General features: G+C 45.3%; 1 protein-coding gene across 4 annotated transcripts in view; it reads left to right on the top strand.

Moving 5' to 3' along the window:
* The window catches only part of LOC133342253 (formin-2-like), a 54,825-nt gene that overhangs the window by 18,202 nt on the left and 12,091 nt on the right, over positions 1–24,532 (top strand). For all 4 annotated transcript variants that reach the window (XM_061551291.1, XM_061551290.1, XM_061551293.1 and 1 more), the window contains 9 exons: positions 1,086–1,236; positions 2,152–2,213; positions 4,281–5,746; positions 7,363–7,510; positions 11,885–11,972; positions 14,956–15,017; positions 16,679–16,770; positions 18,589–18,718; positions 23,990–24,136. In XM_061551291.1, the coding sequence (XP_061407275.1) occupies positions 1,086–1,236; positions 2,152–2,213; positions 4,281–5,746; positions 7,363–7,510; positions 11,885–11,972; positions 14,956–15,017; positions 16,679–16,770; positions 18,589–18,718; positions 23,990–24,136 (2,346 nt within the window). The remainder of the gene's footprint in view (positions 1–1,085; positions 1,237–2,151; positions 2,214–4,280; positions 5,747–7,362; positions 7,511–11,884; positions 11,973–14,955; positions 15,018–16,678; positions 16,771–18,588; positions 18,719–23,989; positions 24,137–24,532) is intronic.

The following is a 24,532-nucleotide window of genomic DNA, read 5'->3' on the forward strand; positions in this document are numbered from 1 at the left end:
GTGCGATATTGATGCTGTAGATAATTTATACTCGCGCACGCACATCCAGAGCACGAGCTGTGAGAGCGGACTGGTACCTGTAAAAAGTGCAGTGTTTTATTTGCATCCTAATCAATAATGTACGGCGAGAGCTGCGTTCCAAAACCTGCAAAGGTTAATTTTTTTCATGGCCACTCGTGTGCCAATTTGCAGTTGTATAGCCTTCGTGGCAATATGTGTTGATGAGGTGTTTTGCAGTTTTTTGAGATGCAATGCGATACTCGAGCACACGGGGGTTGTGAAGTGGTCTGTGTTCAGTCAAAATTCAGATGCTGTCCAAATCTAGCAGGAGTGCTGCTGCTGTGTTGGTACTGGTAGGAACCTCCTGGTTACACCAGCCCACAAGGGATTATTATGTCCGTCGTGCAGGGTGGGGAGGGAGAGGCTGGGTGGGGAGTGGAGGGGCTGGGTGGGGAGGGTGGGGCTGGGTGGGGACGGGAGGGTGGGACTGGGAGGGGAGAGTGGGGAGGGGCTGGGTTGGGAGGGTGGGGAGGGGCTGGGTGGGGAGGGTGGGGCTGGGTGGGGGGTGGGAGGGGTGGGGCTGGGTGGGGAGGGGAGGGGCTGGTCACCCCGTGGTGCCCTTATAAAACTCAACGTTTAACTTACTCACGCCGGCTTGTGCCCGCCCTCACAGTCGGCCATATTTGCGGAATACACCACGCCGCCATTGACCGAGCAACCCGACGTTCCTACCAGCTCCCTCCGCAGGCAATGTGTTAAATTGTTAGCACACCGCGTTTGTATTTCATCTCCCGGCACGGCAGTTGGGATTATGGGGCAAGTTGATAAAATCTCTGGCCCACTGCCTCTGTCCACCCAGCTGTATAAATTGGTAACACCACAGTTAGGTCGAAAAAAGCCCATGTGCGGTGGAGTAAAATGTGGGAACTCCCACATCTACCAAAAGGTCTGACCAGTGTGGAAGAAGTAGGCCGAATTCCCTCGGCAGGGGCTGTCTAGAGCTCCGTCGAGTGGAGGCCCATCCGCTATCAGTGGCGTTAGCATGTGATCGCAGGGCTGCACCTGTACCTTTACCTTCCTTTAAGGCAGAGGAGCTGTATTGCTGGGCGGCTGTGAGTGGCGAGAGAAGAGCAGCTTGGGACAACAGCCCTCCGCAGAGACTGCAGGCAGGCTGGCCTTCATTCAAGTCTGGAGAAGCTTCTTCCGCCCAGGCTGACTCGGCGCATTTGGTGGAAGGTGAGATTAATGAACGATGGGGCTGCGAGGTGGCCAGGAGATGACCGTTTAAGATTTAGATGTGATGCAATGGATGGAGTCCATGTGTTTATTGAATCCATCTGTGAGGATCCTTCAGTGTTATAACCACTCTGTGTTTCCTTCTACATGTAAAAGTAAAAAATAATCAATGGAATTGGTGGCAAAGCATCCCAATGGGGGACCCTTCTAAAGAAGAGTGCTTAGACTCTGTGTGGCCTTCTTGGGCAATTAAAGTGCATTATTATTATTACTCCTAAGAGTTTTGAGCTTACTGCTATATTCATTAAAGCCCCCCCCCCCTTCTCCCCCACAGGCTATTTAACTCGTATATGTATATTGTAATGAATTTCAATCTTTAATTGCATTATTACAGGTGTTGAAATGATATTGTTTGTTTTGCAAACTGAATTTGAACACATAGACTTTCGCGACCAATATCATCCATAATATAGGATTTTTTAGGTTAGATCACGGAAATATAAATGTGTCGTTAAACCCGCCACCCACTCGACACAGCCAACTAGTAAGGGTTGTCACGTAAACAGAACGTGCCAATTCGTTACTAGTACAGCACACCGGTGTGTTGGAGAGCAAAACTGAAAAATATATATAACTGTAAAGTACAGAGAAATCTCAAGACACTTCACACTCTCTAGCTCTGGCTCCCAGTGCCTCTCGCATGTTTCCAAGCTTAAAGAATCATCTTGGAGGAAAAACAGTTTCCTCATGACCTTGAAGCAACGTGTTCTTTGAACGAGCGGTTTCAGGGGTGAGGCGAACAGATGGAGATGTACGGCTGAACGGGACGCACGGACGGACATCGTCATAACGACTTGGAAAGTGTTTATAAGGGAAAGGTCCACATTGTTAAATGTCACTTTTATTTTCTTGCAGAATATCGAAAGAAAATTCTTCGAATGAAGCAGAAGCACAATGGAGCTGTGGCACAAGCAGAGGTCAGCAAAGGAGTTTAACGTAACAATTAAACAAATTAGTTGCGTTGGCAGTGGTGCACAAGCACAATTAACAAGCAACTCGATGCATTTGTCACTCGTGCTGTGGCCTTAAAGGGAAAGTTTATAATAATAGGCAACGTTTGGGGCAATTGCCCTCTTTCATAGCATAAAAATGTGCTTTGACGTTAAAAGTGTATGAGATTCCAGTGTTGCAGTTGATGGAGCATCGTGAGCATCATTATTATTATTATCTGTATGTCCATTGACTCTCAATAAGTCCTAATAATAACATTCAAACATTTGTGTTGTAATTATTGAATGCGTATGTAAAGTTACGAGTTTTTTTTTCTTCATGTATATGTATTATATTTGAAGCATCGTTTTTCGATATAATTGTATTTACACAGTGCAATTTTAGATTTGAAGCTTTCGTGACTGCAAGGATTCATATTCTTAGGTTTTTTCGGTAAAGTCACTTAGGTAAAAAATTAAAATTAATAAAAGTAAAATAAAAATAAGTAATAAACTAATAAAAATTTAATATAACTTATTTTTATTTTACTTTTATTAATTTTTATTTTTTTACCTATGTGACTTTACCGAAAAAAACTAAGAATACAGTGCAATTTGTTTGCTGTGTGTTCCCATACTTATTTGAATGAGTGTCTTCCTTGAGAAAGAGACTCCTGATCTCAATGGGCTGCTTTTACCTGGTCATGAAGGTCCGCTGTCTAAAATCTGTAAATGATGAGAAAACCCATGACAACAGAAAACTTTAATTGCAGGCTTGAAACAAATAGATTTTAAAATACACAAAGACATGCAGCGTCCGATGTCCAAAAAAGCCTTTTGTCAAGAGTTGAGAGAATGTGTTGCCCCATGGTGTAAAGGCAAGTCCTATCCACATATTCTTGGTTCTTTCGGTAATCCTATTTCCCTCTTTATCACTGCTAATCCTATATAATATACTAGCATAATATGACTTTGAGACTCACCTACACATTCCACAAGTAGTGACTAATCCCATATCTGCATTTGTCATCAACATGCTAAATTCCTCTGTTGATATGTAAACTCCTTTGTCAAGGCTCTCTCCTCCTCCGACCCAGCTTAAAAATACGCTGCCAAGCTAAGCAGTGTTCATTAGGACGCTGTCTTTCCGACAGCCCTGTTCTTCACCTGAGGACGGCTGCTTGCGTTGTGGCCGAAACGTCGTGAGAATTTTTTATCTTATTATGTTTTATTTTTATTATTGTATTATTTCCCTTCTACGTGACTTTACCGAAAGAACCAAGAATATGAATCCATGCAGTCACGAAAGCTTTAAATCGAAATCCTATCCACATATTATGCTCCCAGAGCATGTGGCAGCAGCCAACATTGATAGCTGCACTGTACTGATGAGTCCGAACGAGGACAAATTGCCGGTCTACAGCTGCGCCTTTGTTTCACTGCTGTCTGTGGGGGGTGGCTACATTTGATCAATTTGTTGAGTCCGTGGTCCTTAACGACAACATTGCCCCACGATCAGTTCCTTTGAGCCAGGTGGTCTGGTTAAGGCTGAAAGCTTTTGTACATGCGGTGCAGCGCACCTTTGTGCCTTGTTGCATCTATTCTATGCATGGGTTGAGGATGATATCTCGTTCGAAAATTTGAGCCACGTATAATTCACAAACTGTTGTTATACCGACATAGGAGCCCCGAGGAGACGTGCGTTATTATGCAACTCGCAATCAGGCCTGGGGCCCTCTCGAACAAACTCGTGTGTTTGTAGTAAATCGAGAGCCGTCGGGGATGTTGCTGTGGTGTGATTCTTAGCACTATGGACTTGTAATCCCACAGCAGGATGCCGGTGCAATCTCCCGGCACGGCAGTTGCAATGGGCAAGTTTCTTTAAACCTATCGTCCCCTCCCCCACCCCTCTCTCTCCACCCAGTAAAACAAACGGTTAGCACCACAGTTAGCTGATGAGTGGGGGTAAAGCATGGGTGCTCACACCACTTCAGAGGTGTTCGGTCCAGAGCAGGCCAAAATACTTGTGTAAATGTTGAAAATGTGTGTTTTCAGAGAATACACGAATGTCGAGTCTTTCACTTGAATGGAGAGCATACAAGGGAGCTCACGAGGCTGGAGCATAAGGTCGCGGACTTGAGGAGAAGGATTGCTGAGCTGGCTGACATCAACAGCAATTGCCTGGGACGTCACGGCACCGTGAGGGACGCGGCCGCCCACGCGGAGGCCCACGGGCCGCAGGGCGTGAGCGCTCAGACGCAGACGGAGGCGACGGCGCACACGACGAAGGCGTCCGAGACACGATCGGTTCAGACCTCTCCCGAAAAGATGGTTTCCCTGCTTGGCACGCTATTCTACGGCGAAGAACCCTCGAGGGCGAACGCGGTGTGCTCTCCCCAGGCCGAGAACGCCCCGAGACCAAAGTCGTGCTTCCACGCCAAAGTATCACGTAAAGTCGGCCCGCCTGCTTCATTTCCCTTCTACGAACCCTCGCCTAAGTCGGCCCCAAAAATGCCCAAGGCAGGGGCCGGCAATGAAAATCTCACAACTGGTGGAGACCCAAAACTTCCTCATCCACTTCCTGCAGACTGCTGCCTCCCAGCTATGTCTGCTGAAGGCTCCATTCCTCTCCCCCCTTCTTTTCTTCCTCCAACTATTCCTGCGGATTTGATTCCTTCGCCTCCTCACGGTGCTCCACCTCCTCCTCCCCCTCTGCCTCCTCTTCCTGGGGGCTCCATTCCTCCACCTCCCCCTCTTCCTCCTCTTCCTACGGGCTTCATCCCTCCTCCTCTGCCTATTCCTGGAGGTTTCATCCCTCCTCCACCTCTTCCTCCTGTTCCTTTGGGCTTGGTCCCTCCTCCTCCTCCTCCACCTCTTCCTGGTGGCTTCATCCCTCCTCCTCCCCCTCTGCCTCCTCTTCCTGGGGGCTCCATTCCTCCACCTCCTCCTCTTCCTCCTCTTCCTACGGGCTTCATCCCTCCTCCTCCACCTCTGCCTATTCCTGGAGGTTTCATCCCTCCTCCTCCACCTCTTCCTCCTGTTCCTTTGGGCTTGGTCCCTCCTCCTCCTCCACCTCTTCCTGGTGGCTTCATCCCTCCTCCCCCCCCTCTTGGAGATTTCATCCCTCCTCCTCCACCGCTTCCTGGAGGCTTCATCCCTCCTCCACCACCTCTCCCTGGCGGCCATATCCCTCCTCCTCCACCTCTTCCTGGAAGCTCCTTCCCTCCCCCTCCTCCACCTCTTCCTGGAAGCTCCTTCCCTCCCCCTCCTCCTCCACCACTTCCCGGTGGCTGCATCCCTCCCCCTCCCTTTCCACCTCTGCCCCCTGGAGTGTCTGCCCCGCCGCTCCTCGCTCACCCGGGTGCCTTGTCAAGTGCGTCGCACTACGGCGTTGGCTTCCCGCACAGAGGAGGGCACCAGACGGCGTTCCCGCAAGGCGTGGCACTGCAGCGGCCCTCTGTGGAGCCGCACCTTCCGATGAAACCGCTGTACTGGGCGCGCATTCAGCTCAAAGATAGAAGGTACCTTTATTAATGCTGTGTTAAAAGGCAAAAAACTAGGAATTCAACATGTCTCGTCTGCTCGATATATGGGTTTCCCTCACTTTATGCGGTAGATGCGTTCTCCAATGCACAAAGCAGAGTCGCGTAGAGTAGACCGCCCAACCCACAATTCACCGCACAATGAACCACAATGCCTTGCTGATTTCGTCAAGGAGCATAAATTATCACACAAACTCTGATCATCCTTGCAGTGGCTTTTGGCTAACCATCGAACAAAGATGGTCACTGCATTGCGCACTTGCAGATGTACTTCTTGTGGCCGTCTGTAACGCTCTAACCATATTAGAAATGCATGCACTTTTAAGTCATCTGGATTGAAAGCGAATTTAGTTTTTTGTCCTTCCCCCGCACCTCTGATTAGCATAGTTGGCTATGTATAGTGCAAAAGAAGTTCAACATGTACACATACCTGCCGAGTAGCGCATACAGTAAACAAACAATGAAAGGGATGGTCAGCAGGAGATGGAGGAGACTTTTGCGATGAAATGGCAGCCACAGGAAGAAACATGCCCTAGAGGACAACTACCATGGAGTTAGAGAAATAATATGTGCAGATGCTAGATGGATTGTGTCGTCACAGGACAGAGGGATGGCAATGAGTGTGGGCAAGCCTTCTTCCAGCAGTGGATAGAACATGGCTGGTGATGATGAAGCATGGATCTTTATAGCCAAGCAGTTAGGGAATTTTATACCAAGATCAAACATTAAAAGGTTACCTCGATAAAAAAATCCAATTTCATGTGATAAATGGTATATTAATAAAATATGCTGATGTCTGGGAATTAACTCTGTATGCACCCATGTCCTTTCCCAGAGGCATTGATGATCATGGCCTTCCATTCAACTCTGCCCATAATATTACTCGAGAACTTAGCATGAGTTACTCCTCCCAGTTGCATCCAATTGTTGAAATTGCTTATGTAACTCAATTCGCTGTCTTCTGCGGGCTTCTTGTACCAATAACTGTGGCAGTCAAAACATTATACGTTGTCCTTTGTTTTCTTATATCATGTCAAAGAAATCTAACTTGCTTTTCTCTATTTATGCTTATTAATGATATTGTGAATTAAAATTCTTAATACAAATAGTTTTGATGTAGCATTGGTGTGCACTGGCTAAAAAAAAACGCATGTTGAAATCACCAAACTGGGTTTGATTCCCGGACATGGATAACGTCAGTGACAAGTGATATCTAAACCTGGTACGCTAATGCATGTACGGTGAACTTTTTTCGTACCGTACGTAGCCAACCATGCTAATCAGAGGTGTGGGGGAGGGACACCAAACTAAACATAAAAAACGGCACCAGTACCCTCTTCACCATCGTGATGTGACCCAAGTGGTGAAGAATGGTGAAATGACCCTACTAACCAGCCAAGCTTTTTTCTCAACTCCTTTCATCCTTACATGCTATTTTAGCATCCTCTGTGTTAACTTAAACTCGTGAATATCAGAGGCTTCTATTTGCTGTGCCATCAACCGACAATCCACTCGTGTTTGTTGCATTGTTCTCACTCTATGTCTTTACATTGTAGAGCGCTGTGGTCTTTAATGTAAGGTTATTTTGATTGCAGGTCGGATACCGCAAATACCATCTGGGATGGTTTGGATGAGGCGAGGATAAATCCTTTGGAGTTCGAAGAACTTTTCTCTAAAAAATCCCTGAAAGAGAAAAAGAAGCCGCTGTTCGATGCGTTCAGCAAAAAGTCTAAAACCAAGCAAGTGAGTCGCTCTATAAAATTTTTAAGCATAATGTTGGCCGTCTGCCGCTTGTTGCAGAGGTTTGTGGTTCGAGCCCAGCAGCTGCCCTGGTTAATACTGCGGGTGTATTATAATAGTATTATCATTAATGAACACAATTCATAGCGCGCACATATTTCACAAATCGGATTCAATCTTCGATTGAAAATCTCGTGAGGCGCGGGTCAAGAACTTTAAAGTTTTAACCAAATAATTTACCGCCGTTTGCTTTGCATTGGACGGCAAGATCCCGTGATATAAATTCTTAAAGAGTGGGCAATTTGTGCTGGTGTCACGGTCCAAATTTGCCAAATTTACTGGCATATTACCTCATTGGGTAAAGTCACATGGCACCATCGCCCCCCCCCCCCCCTACTGCTCTGAAACTACTACAGACCGTTATCACCTGTGATACTTAGCGCCTTATCCAATGTTCATAGACGTTGGAGCTTAGAAGAATTTTAACATATCGACTTTCGCAACCAATATCCATAATAAAGGTTTTTTGGAGTTAGATCACATAAATATAAATGTGTCGTTAAACCCGCCACCACCTGATACAGACAATTTGTAAGGTTTGCCATTTAAACGAAACGTGACAATTAGTGACTACTTAAGCACACCGGTGTGTTGGAGAGTAAGGCGACAACATTGACAATTGGAGTTGCGACGTTTCGCTGGTGATTACAAGCAGATTCATCGGGAGATTAGCCAGAATTGTGAAGGAAGTCTTTTAATAATAATAGGGTTTTTCCCCTTTTTTCTGGCAACAAAACTGAAACCTTTTTACAAGGATTCATGTCTACATTAACCACAATACTTGCAGTTAAAATGCAAAAAAGCCACACTATGATAATGTATGCATTGTCCTTAAAACTGATTGGTTCACACCAAGGGACGGCTTTCTTTTGAGCCTCGACCCAATTGGTGCTTGACCAGAGGACGCGAAAAGGCGTCTACAGCTCAAAGACAATGCACTATCAAAGTAATGAGGGCTCGGGGTGAGCATCTACATCATTAGACCTCCTTTGCAAAGGAGATCCCATGATGTAGATGCTCACCTCGTCAGTTTCAAGGACAATGCATTTTTTATCAGTGTGTGTTTTTTGTTTGCATTTTGACTGCAAGTATTGTGGTTAATACAGACATGAATCCTTATAAAAAAGGTTTCAGTGTTGTTGCCAGAAAAAAGGGGGAAAACCCTATTATTATATTTTGGTACTGGCAATGTAGGTCTAATGGTGAAGTAAGTATTTTATCGAAGAACAGTACAACAATGTTTTTTTTTGCTGCACTGCCCTCTGCTGCCCAACCACGTGGCCCCACAGCAGACGAGAACAACGTGTTGCACATTCTGGGTCACCCATTCTAGCGTTATCGAGGCCCAAGCCTTCGTAGCTTTCGAGCTCAGGAAATCTGGAACGTTCTGGGAGATTTGATCACAGGGGCATTTGCATGCACCGTAAACCCTTGTTAATTCGACACATGAGGGGCTCTGGCCTTGCCGAATTATCCAATATACCGAATGATTTGCAATGGGTACTCCTCAGTGCCTCCTGCCCCAATAAAAATGTTTTTTCGAATTTTCCAAAAATTATTTTCCCAAAAAGGTAACGCTTACCATGGGTAACCAGCACTGCAGGCAAAGAAGGGGATGTGGTCGATTCCCTTTTGGTAGGTAGCGGAGGTTGTGGAGGAGGGCTTAATGCAACCTAGTATGTACTTGCTGTACTGTATGTTCAAGGTGCGTCAAACTCTTCACACACTCCAAGCTTGGTGGTGTTTCATTCTTCACCTGAGGACGGCTGCTTGTGTTGTGGCCGAAACGTCGTGAGAATTATTTTATTATGTTTTATTTTTATTATTCTATTACTTCCCTTCTACGTGACTTTACCGAAAGAACCAAGAAGATCTTCACACACTCTTCGCATTGACACACTTGCATCAATTCTATCCAAAACTACGGATTTGACCCGCAGACTAAGGGATTTATACTTCAATCCCTTTCGAATACTTCTTGGTGTAGGTGTAGATGAGATTTCTGAGAGGGTTGGCTTGCACAGCGTGCATAAGCAATGTAAAGTTCAAAGCAACAGGTCTGCACTAACGCTCACCGTGCGCGCCGCCACTGGACTGAGTCGTTGTTTTGGTCGTGGCGTGCGGTGTCGCTCCACGTGTTTGCCGAAATTGGACCATTTGGTACGGCAATTCAGCTCATGGCGAATTGCTTTTCCACAGTATATATTCCGAAAGTGCAGCCGTGCCGAAATATTCCCAATTACGAATGATAAAATATTGTAATGATGAGGTTTTACTGTAATGTGTATCAAATATGTACACGGTTGTAATCAGGATCTGAATATTTATACTGGAGGAATCCGATGAGCTATAAAGCTCTTTTTGCACAGATGTCCAGTAGGGGCAGGTCAGAACCTAACAAGGACAAATAATTCAAAAACATGATAGGAGTACAAATTATAGGCTGATGATGAAGTTAATTTTAATTACTAGCGAAACGTCGTACTCAAGTTTAATTGTCAATGTTATGGATTGCCCTCCCACACACCGGTGTGTTGTACTAGTGTAGTAACATTGGAGATGTCACTATATGGTGCCGGACCTCGAGGGCCATGGCGTGCGAAGTACTTACATCGCGGACAGCACCGTGTGTGTTACAGAGTGATGCCGGCTCTGGCAGAGCACGGCGTGTGATGCACTGTCATTGCGTACACCCCGTAGGTGGGTGTAGTACCAGCCCTTAGCGGGGCTTGGTGAGCGCTGGGATAGCGAGGGCACCACACACGGCGTGCGGTGCGGGCTCCCACAAGGGTGAGCGGGAGAGTGTCAGCCCAGGGACAGGGTTGCCCCGGGCCATGGCACTCCGGTTTACCCCGGTAGGCATGTGTACCGGAGTGTCCATAGGGAGGCCCCCAGGTGGGGGGGCTAGGGGGTGATCACGTGTCCGGGGAGAGCTCTCAAGAGGAGATCGAGAGAGAGCTGGAACGCTCTCGAAGGTGGGCGGGGCCAAGGACGGAGCCGGCCCCGACTCGGGAGGATATAAGGTGGGTCCCTGGGAGGGACTTGGGTTGCTTCGTTCTACAAGCTGGAAGCTCCACGTCCTACATCTGAAGAGGCACCAACACGTGGCCCGGGACCCGAGGACGGGTCCGGTCCGTCGTAGCCATGACTCCTGTATGGTAGTGTAGTTAGCTGGGTGGACCCCACCCTAGGCTGTATCTGGTTAAGGGGCAGCTACCCCTTTTGTATATGCGTGTTGTGTAATAAATGTGTTGCCACTGAAGAAGAACGTCTGCGACTCAGTTGGACTCATCTTCTTGGTTCTTTCGGTAAAGTCACGTAGAAGGGAAGTAATAAAATAATAAAAATAAAACATAATAAAACAATTCTCACGACGTTTCGGCCACAACGCAAGCAGCCGTCCTCAGACTCTGTCGCCTCGACGGACCTGGTTTTCACCTGAGGACGGCTGCTTGCGTTGTGGCCGAAACGTCGTGAGAATTGTTTTATTATGTTTTATTTTTATTATTTTATTACTTCCCTTCTACGTGACTTTACCGAAAGAACCAAGAAGATGAATCCCTGCAGTCACGAAAGCTTTAAATAAGTTGGACTCACTACACTAGTAACGAATTGGCATGTTCTGTTTACGTGACAAACCTTACTTATTGGCTGTGTTGGGTGGTGGCGGTTTTCCGGCACATTTATATTTACGCGATCTAACCCCAAAAAACCTATATTATGGAGGCAAGGTGTAAGCAAATCACTAAAAAATATATACAAATAAAACACAATTCTTAAAAGGTAAGGCCCGCTGAGTGAAAACAAATGCAAATACTTTAATTAGTGAATAGTTGCTGTGTATGTGTGCTTGCCTGTGCTGACACAAAATACAGTAGAACCCATTTTAACGACGGTAATTAGTTCCACGAAACCGATCGTAAAGTAATTTGGTCGTTAAGCGAGTCTAGGAAAGAGTCCTGGTCAGAGCACTTTGGAGCTCACCGATTGGCCGAAATTGGCGTTCACGTGCTCCAGTCGTAATCCTGTCATCAGAGGAATGGTCGGTAAGCGAACACATTGGGCTCTGTGGAGGCCCCGTCTTTAACCGATTGGTCGTTAACAGGGATGGTCATTAAGAGGGGTTCTAATGTAGTTACTGTGTTTGTGTGTGCTTGCCTGTGCTGACTCAAAATATTATCTTCCTGAGACACCGTTGGGTGATACTTCATGAAAGCCTCGTGCTGTTTATGTCCATTTCTTTTCACAATGACTTTGAACACGCGACTAAGCATCGCGTACGCGAACCACGTTGTTGGAACTGTGTTTTGAACGCAGGTCACTAAAATCTTGGATGGCAAGCGATCTCAAGCTGTAGGAATTCTAATGTCCAGCCTTCACCTTGAAATGAAGGACATTCAACATGGTAAGGCGATCTCTTTGCACCATGCCTGCGGTTTGCTGCTGTTCCATTCGATATCACGCACAGCGATTACCGCGGACTAATGCAGGCACGTAAACACGTTACATCACGCCATCAGGCCTCCTGCCGCCTGCCCATATTCGCTCTTTGAGGAGAGGATTTAAATGTGGGATACTACCATCCGTATGTGTATGGTCAGCACACTGGACTTGCACACCAGAGGTCGCTGCTTCCTTTCAATCTCCTGGCAAGGAAGTTAATGGAAGGTAGTTAAGTTTCTTAAATCCACCCTGCCTCTGCTCACCCATTATAATGGATATGGTTAGTCGACCAATAGGTTGCATGTGATGGCATAAAGTGTGGGTATTGCTAACAGATACTATTTCTAGGGGCTCTCTAAAGTGCTCTTGAGGGGTAGGTCCTTCCACCAGCAGTAGCATCAGCACGCAAGTGCCGGGCTGCACCTCTACCTTTTCCTGTGGTTCGAGCATTGAGCTCGCAGTCGAATCACAGCCAGGGGTCCACTCGGCACCTTCTTCCGGGGTTGACACAATTGTAGTGGATTCAACTGAGTTGCAGACATACTTCTTGGAGGCAACTCATTTATTAACACCAACACATTAACACAAAGGGGTTACTGCCCCTTTACCAGATAACCTATGGTGGTGGACCACCAGGCTAACTACGCTAGTTACTGGGAGTAGCTACAACAGACAGGACCCTAGCTGGGATCCTTGTCCACGTGTTGGTAGAACGTAGATCTTCAGATGACGATAGCAACGCTGAACCCCGGTCCTTGTGCGGACCCGGTTTATATGCTCCCGGGTCGTGGCTGGCCCCGCCCTTGGCCACGACCACCTTCGCGGAACCTCTTCTTGTTTCTCGACCCTTCCCGTAGGATCTCACCCTGACACGTGACCACCCCCACGCCCCCACCTGGGGCCCATGTGTAGATCTTACTGGTCACGTGCCTGCCAGGGTCAAACAATGCCATGGCCCAGGGTAACCTTATCCTATGTCTGACACTCCCACACTCCCTCCTGTAGGAGTCGGCACTACACTCCACGCGTGGTGCCACTGCGCACTATGACCCAGCGCTCACCGAGCCCCCTCTAGGGCTGGTACTACACCCACCTACGGGGTGTCCGCGATGACAATGAATCGCACGCCGTGCCTCGCTAGAGCCGGCTTTACACAGTGACGTACACGATGTCGCTACATACGTGATGTCGCTACATATGTGATGGCCGCGATGTGAGCACATCGTACACCGTGCCCCTCTAGGGCCGGCACCACACGGTGACATCCGCGATGTCACTACACAATCATCGTCATTCATATTTTAATGCACCACATGTCTTTACTTCTCAAAGTGCATGAAAATGGCTTCACGTAAACCAAATGCCCACAAATCTATAAAAAACAACAGCAATCAGTTACTGTTTAAATAAACAAACATGAATGCAATGTTAAATTACTTTCAGTGTCTGTCTCTACAAGTATGTATGTATGTTGAACTTTTTTCGCATCATACATAGCCAATCGTGATAATTGGAAGTGCGGAGGAAGGACACCAAACTAAATAATATCGATTTAAAAGTACATAGCTCCAGTGGCTTCCTAATATTGGAAGAAAGAGCATTCCAGATGGCCGCAGAAGTGCATCTTGAAGCGCAATGCAGTGACCATCTTTACATGCAATGCACATGAGTCTTTGTTCATAGATGATTAGAGAAAAATAACCCTTGCGTCTGAACCAATCCAGGCTTGTCAATGCAGTGGTATATATATGGTCAAGCAGACCATTCCCAAACTTAAGTGCCACCGTAGCAAAGAACATACCATGTTGCGGGAAGTCAACAGTGGTCCTATGGGGAGACGCATCAAACATATTTAGTTACTATTAATGTCTCCTAACGTGGAAACATTTTTTTATGTATATTTATCGGGACTGGCCTCCGCAAAGGGAATATGGAATTGTCACTACTGGCTCGGGAACGTGAGAGAAAAATAAGTGCTGCCGAGTTTGCTCGGCCTGTAGACCTGATTTTTGAATGTCTATGCGTTAACTGTGTGTTAGCCGACTCTCTGTGTTGCATTACATTACATTTCCAAAAGATTTGCTCAATTTAGTTTTCTCAAACTATTTGTCTCTAAAATTTCACCAGGCTCTCACAGGGCCATGCGATCTTCTTTCCCTCGGTCGCGTCGGGGGTGGATTCATTGACATGCTAATTTCTCTGCTCCAGCAGCTGCCCCAGCAGACCCACCTCTCTCTCTATTTATTGGGTCTCTGTGTGTCTGTCTGTGTGTCTCCGTGTCTGTGTTTTGTCTCCCTCTAAAATTTAGTTCTACTTGATGACGGTTGCTTGTGGTGCAATCGAAATGTCGTATTCTATTATTTAATTTCTTTTCTTTCTACGTGACTTTACGGAACGAACCAAAGAGTACATAATTTTAGCCCAGAATCTTTCTTTTACATCTACAATATGGATGGTTCTCACAAATGTATGGCAAGAAGCATGATATATCGGCGAATATACAGGGCACCCATTTGGCCAATAATAGCGTTCATAAAATTTGATGACTTACAGTAATAATGATGAGGCTGTAATTTTCTCCACATCTTCTCTAACAAACCATAATTTGTGATTTTGTCATTTCCACTGGATAAATCTAAAGACACTGATATTTATTTTTAACCATTACATTTTGTAATCACCGGTAACATGATTTATAATACAGTACATGGTTTATTGTGTTTTTCCAGGCTTGTATATATTTTGGCATGTAAATAATTGTGAGCTGTGCACGAGCTAATATCCCCTCCTGTCTGGCCTCTATGTGCTCTGAAGGAGGGCCGTCGCCCGGAATTATCGGCCGAATATTAATTTTTTCCTCTTGAGATCTTTTTCCATTCTAAAGAGTGCTTTTGATTAACGTGTTCCGTGTTCTCGTTACGTCGTCGTCTCTATTTGTGTCTTAGCCGTGCTGCAGTTGGACAACTCTCTGGTCGACCTCGAGACTCTGCAAGCTCTATACGAGAACGTAAGTTTTGTTCATCCGCTTGACGCGTGTGTCCTGCGTCTCCTTGGAATCACGGAATCAGAATTTTTATTTAACGTGGGCAGGTATTCCACGGCTCCCCCACCCCTCACTTGGCTCTGTACAGTGCGAAAGAAGTTCAACATACACACATGTAATAATTCTAGTCTACAACTCTGATGCACTCCTATCGCTCTCTATGTGCTGTGAAGAAGGGACTTTGCCCAAAATTTCGCCGGTATATTTTTCTTTTAGGGCCACAGTATTATTGACAAAAATGTTGGAATTGTTTGTTAAGTATTCTGTACGATCACTTAAGAGTCCACATTCAGTACCATACAACCGTCATACAAAGGCAGTCGCTGCATCGTGCTCTCAGATGCGCTTCTGCAGCCGTCTGCAACGCTCTTCAAACATTCGGAAGCCACTGGAGATATGCACTTTTCAATCTAAATTGAAAACTCATTTCTTGAGAACATTTTTTTTTGTATTTAGTGTGTTGTTCCCCCACGCCTCTGATTAGCATGGTTGGCTACGTACAGTGCGAAAGAAGTTCAACATACATACACCAGGAGAATAAATAACTATGATTTAACAAATGTTTACTTATCAATTTCTTAATCTGCACAGTTAAATTTTTTTAATTTTCTGTGCCTGTTCATATTACACCACCGGTATAATAAAATAACTACCTGGCCTGGTATACAGGTGGTGGATTTGTAGATTCGATCCTGACTGATGCATGTATGTGTGGAGTTTGCATTGTCTCCCGGGTGGGCATGTGTTTTTTTTCTCCAGGTTTTCCATTTTTTCCTTCCACATCTAGAAACACGCATGTAGAGTATTTGGTTGCTATATATTTCCACCACGATAAGCCACTTTGTTAGCTATCATTTATGGCCAGGCCGCTTAAAAAAAGCTTAATTACTCATTTTGGCCTTACCTGGTAAAATAAAAAATAGTTAATAGAATAAGATGCAGGCTCCTCTACGTGGTGTGATGCCGAGATTATCCAGGGTCTCCCACCACCCTGTGGTCGGTGTCTTCTTGCTACACTCCGCTGAATGGCGCCGCAGCATTAATGGTTGAGCCTTGCATGTAAGACCAGGCAAGCCGGCAGTATTTTTCCAATGAATCACGCTCTTCTGGTGAGATTTGGCGAAGCCAATACAGGGTCAGGATTTTCTCATTTGAGCATTCTTCTCAAAATGTTGCTCCTGATGCCCCTTGAGGTTACTTAGCATTTGATCACTTTCCAACCAAGGTTGAAAGCATTTATGTACTCATTAGCTACATCATGGGACCTCCTTTGACAGTACCAAAATATACTAATAGGGTTTTCCCCCTTTTTTCTGGCAACAAAACTGACGCCTTTTGCAAGGAATCATGCTTACATTAACCACAATACTTGCAGTCAAGTGCATTAGCTCTCCGTGCATTTGTCCTATAACGGTTGGGGAGGGGGGGAGAAGGCACGATAACGCCCTTAACAATGACGCAGTGTGAATGAAACCAAAGTGTAAAGTTGCGTGGCCATTATTGACTCGCTCTTTTGAAAACCGGCCACATTTATGCCAAGGGGGTTTCTGTTCGAAGCAGCACTGGAGGGCACGTGAAGTTGATGCTGTTTGTAAAAAACAATGTTTTGCTTGCAATTTCATCAGAGAGGTGAAAAGGAAGAACTGGAAAAGATTGAGCAGTTTGTAACGTCTAAGCAGGGCGTGGAGGACACAAGGCAGCTGGATAAGCCTGAACAGTAAGCGTCTTCCTCCTTGTGCCATCTACCAGTGCTTGTATACATTGAGTTCTTGTCTAACTCCTCCAACTTCTTGGTTCTTTTGGTAAAGTCACGTAGAAGGGAGATAATAAAATAATAAAAATAAAACATAATAAAATAATACAATTCTCACGACGTTTCGGCCACAACGCAAGCATCCGTCCTCAGGTGAAGAACAGGTCTGTCGGAAAGACAGCGTCTGAATGAACACCGCCAAGCTTGGCAGCGTATATTTAAGCTGGGTTAGGGGGGTAGAGCACCTTGACTTTACCGAAAGAACCGAGAAGATGAATCCCTGCAGTCACGAAAGCTTTAAATCGAAGTTTAACTCCTCCAAGTCAAACCCAGTGGCGTAGCGGCGTGGTTGCCATGGGCCCTGTAGTCTATGGGCCAGAGCACACTTTATTGCTACTACACAAGCTAGCAAAACTTAGTATTTACGATTTATTTACGTGGCTAATATGACTAAATTATTTGATATCCCCATGAAATTCAAGTGGTTATTGCATAATTCACTTTTATTGACCACTTGGAAAAATTGGAACCTCTCAAGTTATCTCCACTTCAGGCGGTATAAACCAGTGAACCAGTTTAACACGTGTAGGCTTTTGTGACCAATATTATTCATAATAAAGTTTTTTGGGTTAGATCGCGTTATTTATAAATGTGTCGTAACCCTCCACCACCCGACTCGGCCGATCGGCAAAAAAGTGTCACGTTGACAAAAGACAAATAGCTCACTTCAAATCGTTGCACCTGATGAGTTCAATGATGCCGTCACCCTGCTGCTGCTCTATTTAAGACCGGGAGCTCGAGGGGAGCCTCACCATTCTGGCGAATTGCCCGATGATGCTGGATGCAATTACCAGCGAAACGTCGTACTCAAAAAATTGTAAATGTTGTGGTTTCACGCTTCAACACACCGGTGGGCTAAAGTAGTGAACTATTTGTCTTTTTGTCAACGTGACACTTTTTTTACTGATTGTCCGTGTCGAGTGGTGGAGGGTTACGACACATTTATAAATAACGTGATCTAACCCAAAAACGTTGATTATGGACAAGTGAAATATCTTCTCTGGGCTCATGGACTCCTGGGACAAGGCATGAAATGGGGCCACCCTGTCCAATTTCCCGTCCCCTTCGGAAGCCTGGTGCCTGAGCCCCTCTGGACCCATAGGTCCTTGTGCAGTTGCACCGCCTACACACAAAAGCTACTTCTGGTCAAGAGTGAGCGTCTCCCTGGTCAGTCGAGCATCACCATTGGTTGCCCTGAGCCAGTGGTGGTAATTCCACATTCCCATGGTGGCCGCCGATCTATATCTTTTTTTTATATTTATAGAGTGCCTTCACTCAAGGCGCTTGACATAAGCTTCCAAAACGGTGACAGAATGGAGGTGTAGATGGCAGGGGACGTACAAGCATTGAGGAATGAGTGACAGCGTTAGACGGTATTTAGGGATCGCAAAAGGGTAGGGGAGGGAAGGGAATGAGTGGAGGGGTGAGGGGATAGAATGGGCAAGAGAGAAGAGGTGAGGCTTTAAGAGAGGAACAGAAGGAGGTTAAGGAGGGGGACTGCTTAATGTACAAGGGAAGTTTATTCCAGTGGAGGGGTGCAAGGAAAGAGAAGGATCAAAAACAGGATTGGACACAGCGAGAAGGAGGGGATGGAGAGCGATAGAGAATATTGGGAACGATGCAAGCACTGTAGAACTGTAGCCAATGCAACGTTTAATTTGTTTTTTTCAAATAAAAACAGCCTTGTGCGTTCCTTAACCGCCACGTGCGTTTCTTCGTTAGGTTCCTGTACGAACTGTCGCAGATTCCCTGCTTTGTTGAGCGGGTTTTCTGCATCGTCTTCCAGTCCACGTTTACGGAGCTCATCAAGTCGATACACTGCCGGCTCGAGCTGGTGCATCGCAACAGCAAGGTAAGGTGGGCTCAAGCGGCACCTTACAGTCGACATCACTCCATGCTGGAGGTGACCCGATGGCTCACAGAGGTCAGAGCGCCTAGCTGTTACCGCTGAGGTCCTGGGTTCGAATCCAGGTAGCCGCCGCCATGTGATTATATCTCAAATGTAGCGAGTTGATGGGCTCGCCCGATTCACCAATTCAAACTAAACTACTTTTATTTTACCAGGTAAGGCCCACTGAACGATATTGCTCTTTTTCAGAAGCAACTTGGCCACAATTGATAGTCCAATGAAGTGGCTTATCGCGTGAAAATTTATCGCCACCAAATACTCCAAACGCATGTTTCTAAATGTGGAGGGAAAAACTGGAGGACCCAGAGAAAAATCTAAACGACCACAGGGAGAACATGCAAACTCCAGATATACAGCAGGTGTCAGGGTCGGAATCGAACCCACGACCTTCTGAGACCAGGTGGGAAAATTGCTCGCTGTACTATGTGGACCTGAGGTCACTTTAAAGAGGATCTCGGGTAACTCTGTAATGTCCGCTTCTGTGGCCCTTTTTCTAACAAGAGGGAGGGGGTTTGCACTGTTCTGCGAGACATCCAAATTAATTATTGTTGCTATGACGCCAGTAGCGCAGTTGCGCGATAATGTTGGAGAGTAAGACAAATGCATGTCAAATATGAATACGTTAATATAACGGTCTCACCGATGTAGCAATGAGAATTAAGAAAATATGTTCAGGTGTAACACTTGGTTTTATACTTCATTTAGGTTTTGGTTATGGGGGTTATATTTTATGTTTATTAAACTTAGGACATATTTATATGTTTGTGAAAAGTTTATGAAGCAAGCCAATATGACATAGTTATTAGTTACTTTAGTCTGTAATGAAATCTTTGATGTAAGCAGATGTACTATGGCCAGTGATTAAACTGTGGATGTAACAAATGGGGCCGTCCATAAATGACGTCACGCGATTTTGGCCCATTTTTGACCCCCCCTCGTCCCCTCGTCACACGGCGTCACAAAAAGTCAGACCCCCCTCAAATATGACGTCACAAAGCTCGGCCCCCCCTCCCCCCCCAAAACCATATTTCCTTTTTGAAAATAAAACGTGCCTCAAATCACTTTAAACTATTGTCATTGTCGTGCGTATTTAATGTGGCGCTGCACTCTGATGTTGTAGGAGAAAAAATGTATTAAAAAGGAGGCATTGGAATGCTGAAATTTAGCATAAAATTAAAATATTAAAAGTAATTATAACTATTAAAAAATACTTGAAACTTTGTAGTAGAACGAAGCAAAATGGAGAGTACAATTATAACAATCACATATTCATTCCACAGAATGAACAGCCCTGGTAGAATCATTAGAATCAAAATGTTAAATAACAATCATTCAAAAAATTTACAAAATGTATGCTTCTCCATTCTCCCATGGAGAAGCAAAATGCTCCTTCATAGAATAAAAAAACTATTTATTTTTTGCACGTGAAATACTAAATTGTGCACACAATATACTGAATCGTGAGCGGTTAAAATTTACTTTCATTTCCTATTGATTTAAAGCTTTCGTGACTGCAGGAATCCATACTCTTTGGTTCTTTCAGTAAAGTCATGTAGGTAGAAAATAAAATAAAATAAATAATATATCACGACGTTTCGATCGCAACACAAGCGGTCATCATCAGGAGGGAAAGCATGGTCTGCTGCTGAGGCAGCTGAAACTATCAAGCGTGTTTAATATAACGACTGCATTAAAAGTGTATTTTCTCTTCCTGATGAAGTATTATCTATATATATAAAAGGGAAATTTGTGATTGTGTGTCTGTTCAAAATGTTTAGCGTACTTCCCGACATGCAACAAACTTGAAATTTGCCATGTGGGTACTTTCCAGACTGTACACCATGCACAAATTATAAAAATAGACTTTGGTATATTTTTGGGGGGGAGGGGGGGCGCAATAATCCATATTTTTTGCATGGCAAGTGAGCTGTGACATCACATCTGTCATGTCACCCGCGCATGTGGGAGCGTAACGCATTGTAGTGTAGTGGTTAGCGCGCTGCCCTACGAACTCAGCGACCCGAGAAAAAAAATATGTCAGTTTTGTTGCCAGATAGAAGGGTAAAAAACCATTATCATATTTTTTACTGGCAAATGAGGTTCCAATGGTAGAACGTGTTGTTTATATTTATTTAAAGTTGCGCATTTTGATGTGTTGTCACATTTCTCAAACCCCCCTCCCCCCCTCGTCACACATCGTCACAAATGTCTGGGTGCGTGACGTCATTTATGGACGGCCCCAATAAGCATTTGATGATCCTGTGCTTAAAATAGATTCTTAGACTCACACACGTTGAATTATGTGTGTGATATTTTGACACTTTCTCATGCGTGTAATGCATTGTGCATGCAAGGATTGATTATCTGTCACATACGCAACTGTGCTCTTTAGGCTCGCGGAACAAACGAGACAGAACACACACGTGAGAGATGATACCAAAGCGGCAATACTGAATAGATGCTTAATGAGAACCGTAGTGTCAGATTATACATTATCGAATCGTTGGGGAGAGGGGAGTGAACTGTTACAAAATTTAATTCATTACTAAATTTACAATACCTTCAAATAGAAATTCGGAGGTTTGAGAGAGAGAATTAAAGTCTTAAGATTCTGACAAAAACTCGACACCGATACCGATGTGCAGCGCAGTGAGGGAGAGGGTTTGGGATTTAATTCCAGACGACGGGGAGCTGCGACAGAGACGCCACGTTCACCTTGCCTGCTACGAGAGATGGGCATGGCAGGGTGGTAGGGGGGCACTTGAGGCACATGCCCAGTGAATGATGGTTCCTAAGTATCGTGGATTCATTCGCAAAATGGTTCCCCTTTGTGGCACTTGTAAAATCCACAGTGAATGCAGGGTTTCCTTGAGTCAAATTATATGTTTGTGAATTGTAGGCGTTTGATTTTTAGGCACAACATTTTAGACGCAGCATTTTAGACACAACAGCGATTGATTTATAGACACAAACATTTGCTGCATTTACGTTGAGTGAGCCGAACGAAGCAGCAACACAGGCTACGGAAGGAGACGTGGCGGAAATTGATTCGGCCCTATCGCCGCTGATAGGCGAATGGAAAAGACGGCTAGTATCGGATGGTCTTGAGTGTAAGAACTCACTTTTATAAATCACCTTTTTTATTGTGTGAAGAAAACAACTTTCTATATCGCAGTGGTGGCATGCATTGGGAAGGATAAACATTTGTGCAAATAGATTTCTATTCACTGCATCAGCATGGAGAGATGCGAGCTTGGAATTACACTCGAGAGACCGAAAGAGGGCAGCCGACAATGTGTGCAGGTCAGTTATGTTATTGAATCTGTTAAGAAATGTCAGTGGGCTTGGGCAAGGATACGTCACGGCTAGAAGGGACGGCGATGGCCAATGACGGTCGAAGGTCAAGAATATGAACGGAGCAGCAGCCCGGGAACGGATCACCTCCGTGCGGGCTTCCGCCAGGGCGATGGAGCGATTAAAATCGGCTGGCGTGCCAATACGAGGCCGATTATTACATTGCAAGATCGTGAAATGTGGTGTTGGATTTCCCGTGCCTGATGATGATGATGAAGGGTTAAACGCATTTTAGTTGAAGGAGAAGCTAAATTGTAGACTTGGCAGGGAGCACTGTCATCTTGAAGGGTTTTTTTTTGGCAAGGATGACAAGAAAGCTAGCACTGCATACCACATTCTATGCATGCTGCAGTGTGCACCGCACACCACTGTATGGCAGCCACATTTAAACACCCCTAGCAATTATGGCTGCAGCATGCACTTAACAGAGTAAATAAAGTCATTGTCTGGCAAAGAGGAAGACGCTTGGTAATGTTTTCCAGGCGTTACACAAAAGCCTCCGTTTGATGTGGATCCTGTGTCAGAAGCAAGATCTTTTTATGGTTCATGGGTAACTGTCTGCGAAGCTGTTTACACGTTTATCTGCAGAAGGATCGTTCAAACATGATCAGTGTTTGTAAAAGCATTCATACAGTGACGTTTTTGTCAACATTTTAAATATTTATTTCAACATGCATTAGGGTTCCCTTCCCTACAGTTTGCACACTCCTGGAAGCTTATTATGGGTGTGCTTCTGTTTAAGGTTTTGAGAATTTATCTGCCTGGTCTATGCAGATGTTGTAAGTTTTAGATGACGTCATGTTTGGCTGCGTAGGTTTTCTCGGTTGTCCTTGTGCTGCCGTTCGATGCGTTTTCGGGTTGTACCAGTGAGGTTTGTTCGTGACGGCGTCTGACAGTTTCGCTCCCAACACCTCCGATGAGCATGGTTGGCTACGTACGGTGCAAAATAAGTTAAACATGCATGCATACGTACGAGCGTAGTGTCGGCGAGTATGCCAAACAACACGCGGTGCAACCCCAGAGCACATCTGAGAGCTGTAGGTGCGATTGAAAATGAAATGAATACTATTTTTAACTGAAACTGTGACGTTGAAAACTAGTTTTGGATACAAGATACAGCTTGGGAGAGTTTTCATTTCGTGATACTAAAGTGGCACCAAATAAAAACCAACCATAATACAATTTTTAGTCCATGAATTATTTTGTGATGTATTTTTGTGATTGAGCCACTGTATTTTCTCCAGCAACCTACGATTTAAGTTGATTTTGCGGTTATTTGATTGGCATTTAGCGACGCATCAATATATTGGCTAAAATCGATTGTCACTCTCACGATATGTGCATTCCATTGTGCGAGTAAGAATCGATCACTTGCTCCTTATACAAACAATATAGTAAATTTCATGATTCGTAAGTGATTTTTGGGTCCGATCGCGTGAGTAAAATGTGTGTTGTAAACCCTCCGCCACCCGATACGGCCAATTAATAAAGTTGTCACTTGAACAGACGTGCCAAGTTATTACTGCTTCAGCAGCACTGGTGCGGTATTGAAGAATGATCCACGTAATTTTTAAACAATTGGGTGCAAACTTTTGACGATAGAAGCAGAATCGTCAGGCAGTCTTGGGGGACATGTGTTCCACTTACAATTAAGTTCAAATTAGGCTAATGTAACAAACAACTTTACAAACAGGACGAAGGAAAAAAATACAAATGGGGCCATACAATCGAGATAAAAAAACGAAACCTTTGTTGAATCGACTCGCAACTCCGAATCGGCACTGCGGAGTTTCATGCCACTATAGATGTGTTTAACTCAACGCTGCAGGATGTTTAACCCGCTAAAATTATTTCGCACAGCTGCTGAAGACCAGCGCCGGAGTCCACAAAGTGCTGGGCCTCATTCTTACCTTCGGGAACTACATGAACGGCGGCAACAGGACCCGCGGACAGGCCGACGGATTTGCGCTGGAAATTTTACCCAAACTACGCGACGTGAAGAGTAACGTATGTCCGCGCACGTTTTCGGTCCACATAGCGCAGGTGTTATAGGCTTCTGTGCGGCCGTGTAGTGGTTAGCACGCTGCGCCACGAACCCGGCGACCCGAGTTCGATTTCCGCTCACAGCCACTAACACCAGTGACAATTATTTGAACCGGTTCTGAGGCTCCCCTCGTTGAGTACCTGGTGTGGTGTGTAAACATCTGCACTGGGGAGACAAAGGCGGCCGAGCATCGTTCTGGCCGCCCACCCCCTCATGTGCTGTGCCGGCCTTCATAGGTGCTCGCGAACAACACTTGCCCTAACAGTCTGTTAAGGTGATTCAGGGGATCTTTGTGGGGCGACATGGTGGAGAAGAGATGCTGGTGCAGCAAAGTCCATTGTTTTACTGCACTAGTCTCT

This window comes from Lethenteron reissneri, chromosome 14, assembly GCF_015708825.2.
Source record: "Lethenteron reissneri isolate LAM-NWPU_2019-01 chromosome 14, ASM1570882v1, whole genome shotgun sequence".
Taxonomy (NCBI): Eukaryota; Metazoa; Chordata; class Hyperoartia; order Petromyzontiformes; family Petromyzontidae; genus Lethenteron; species Lethenteron reissneri.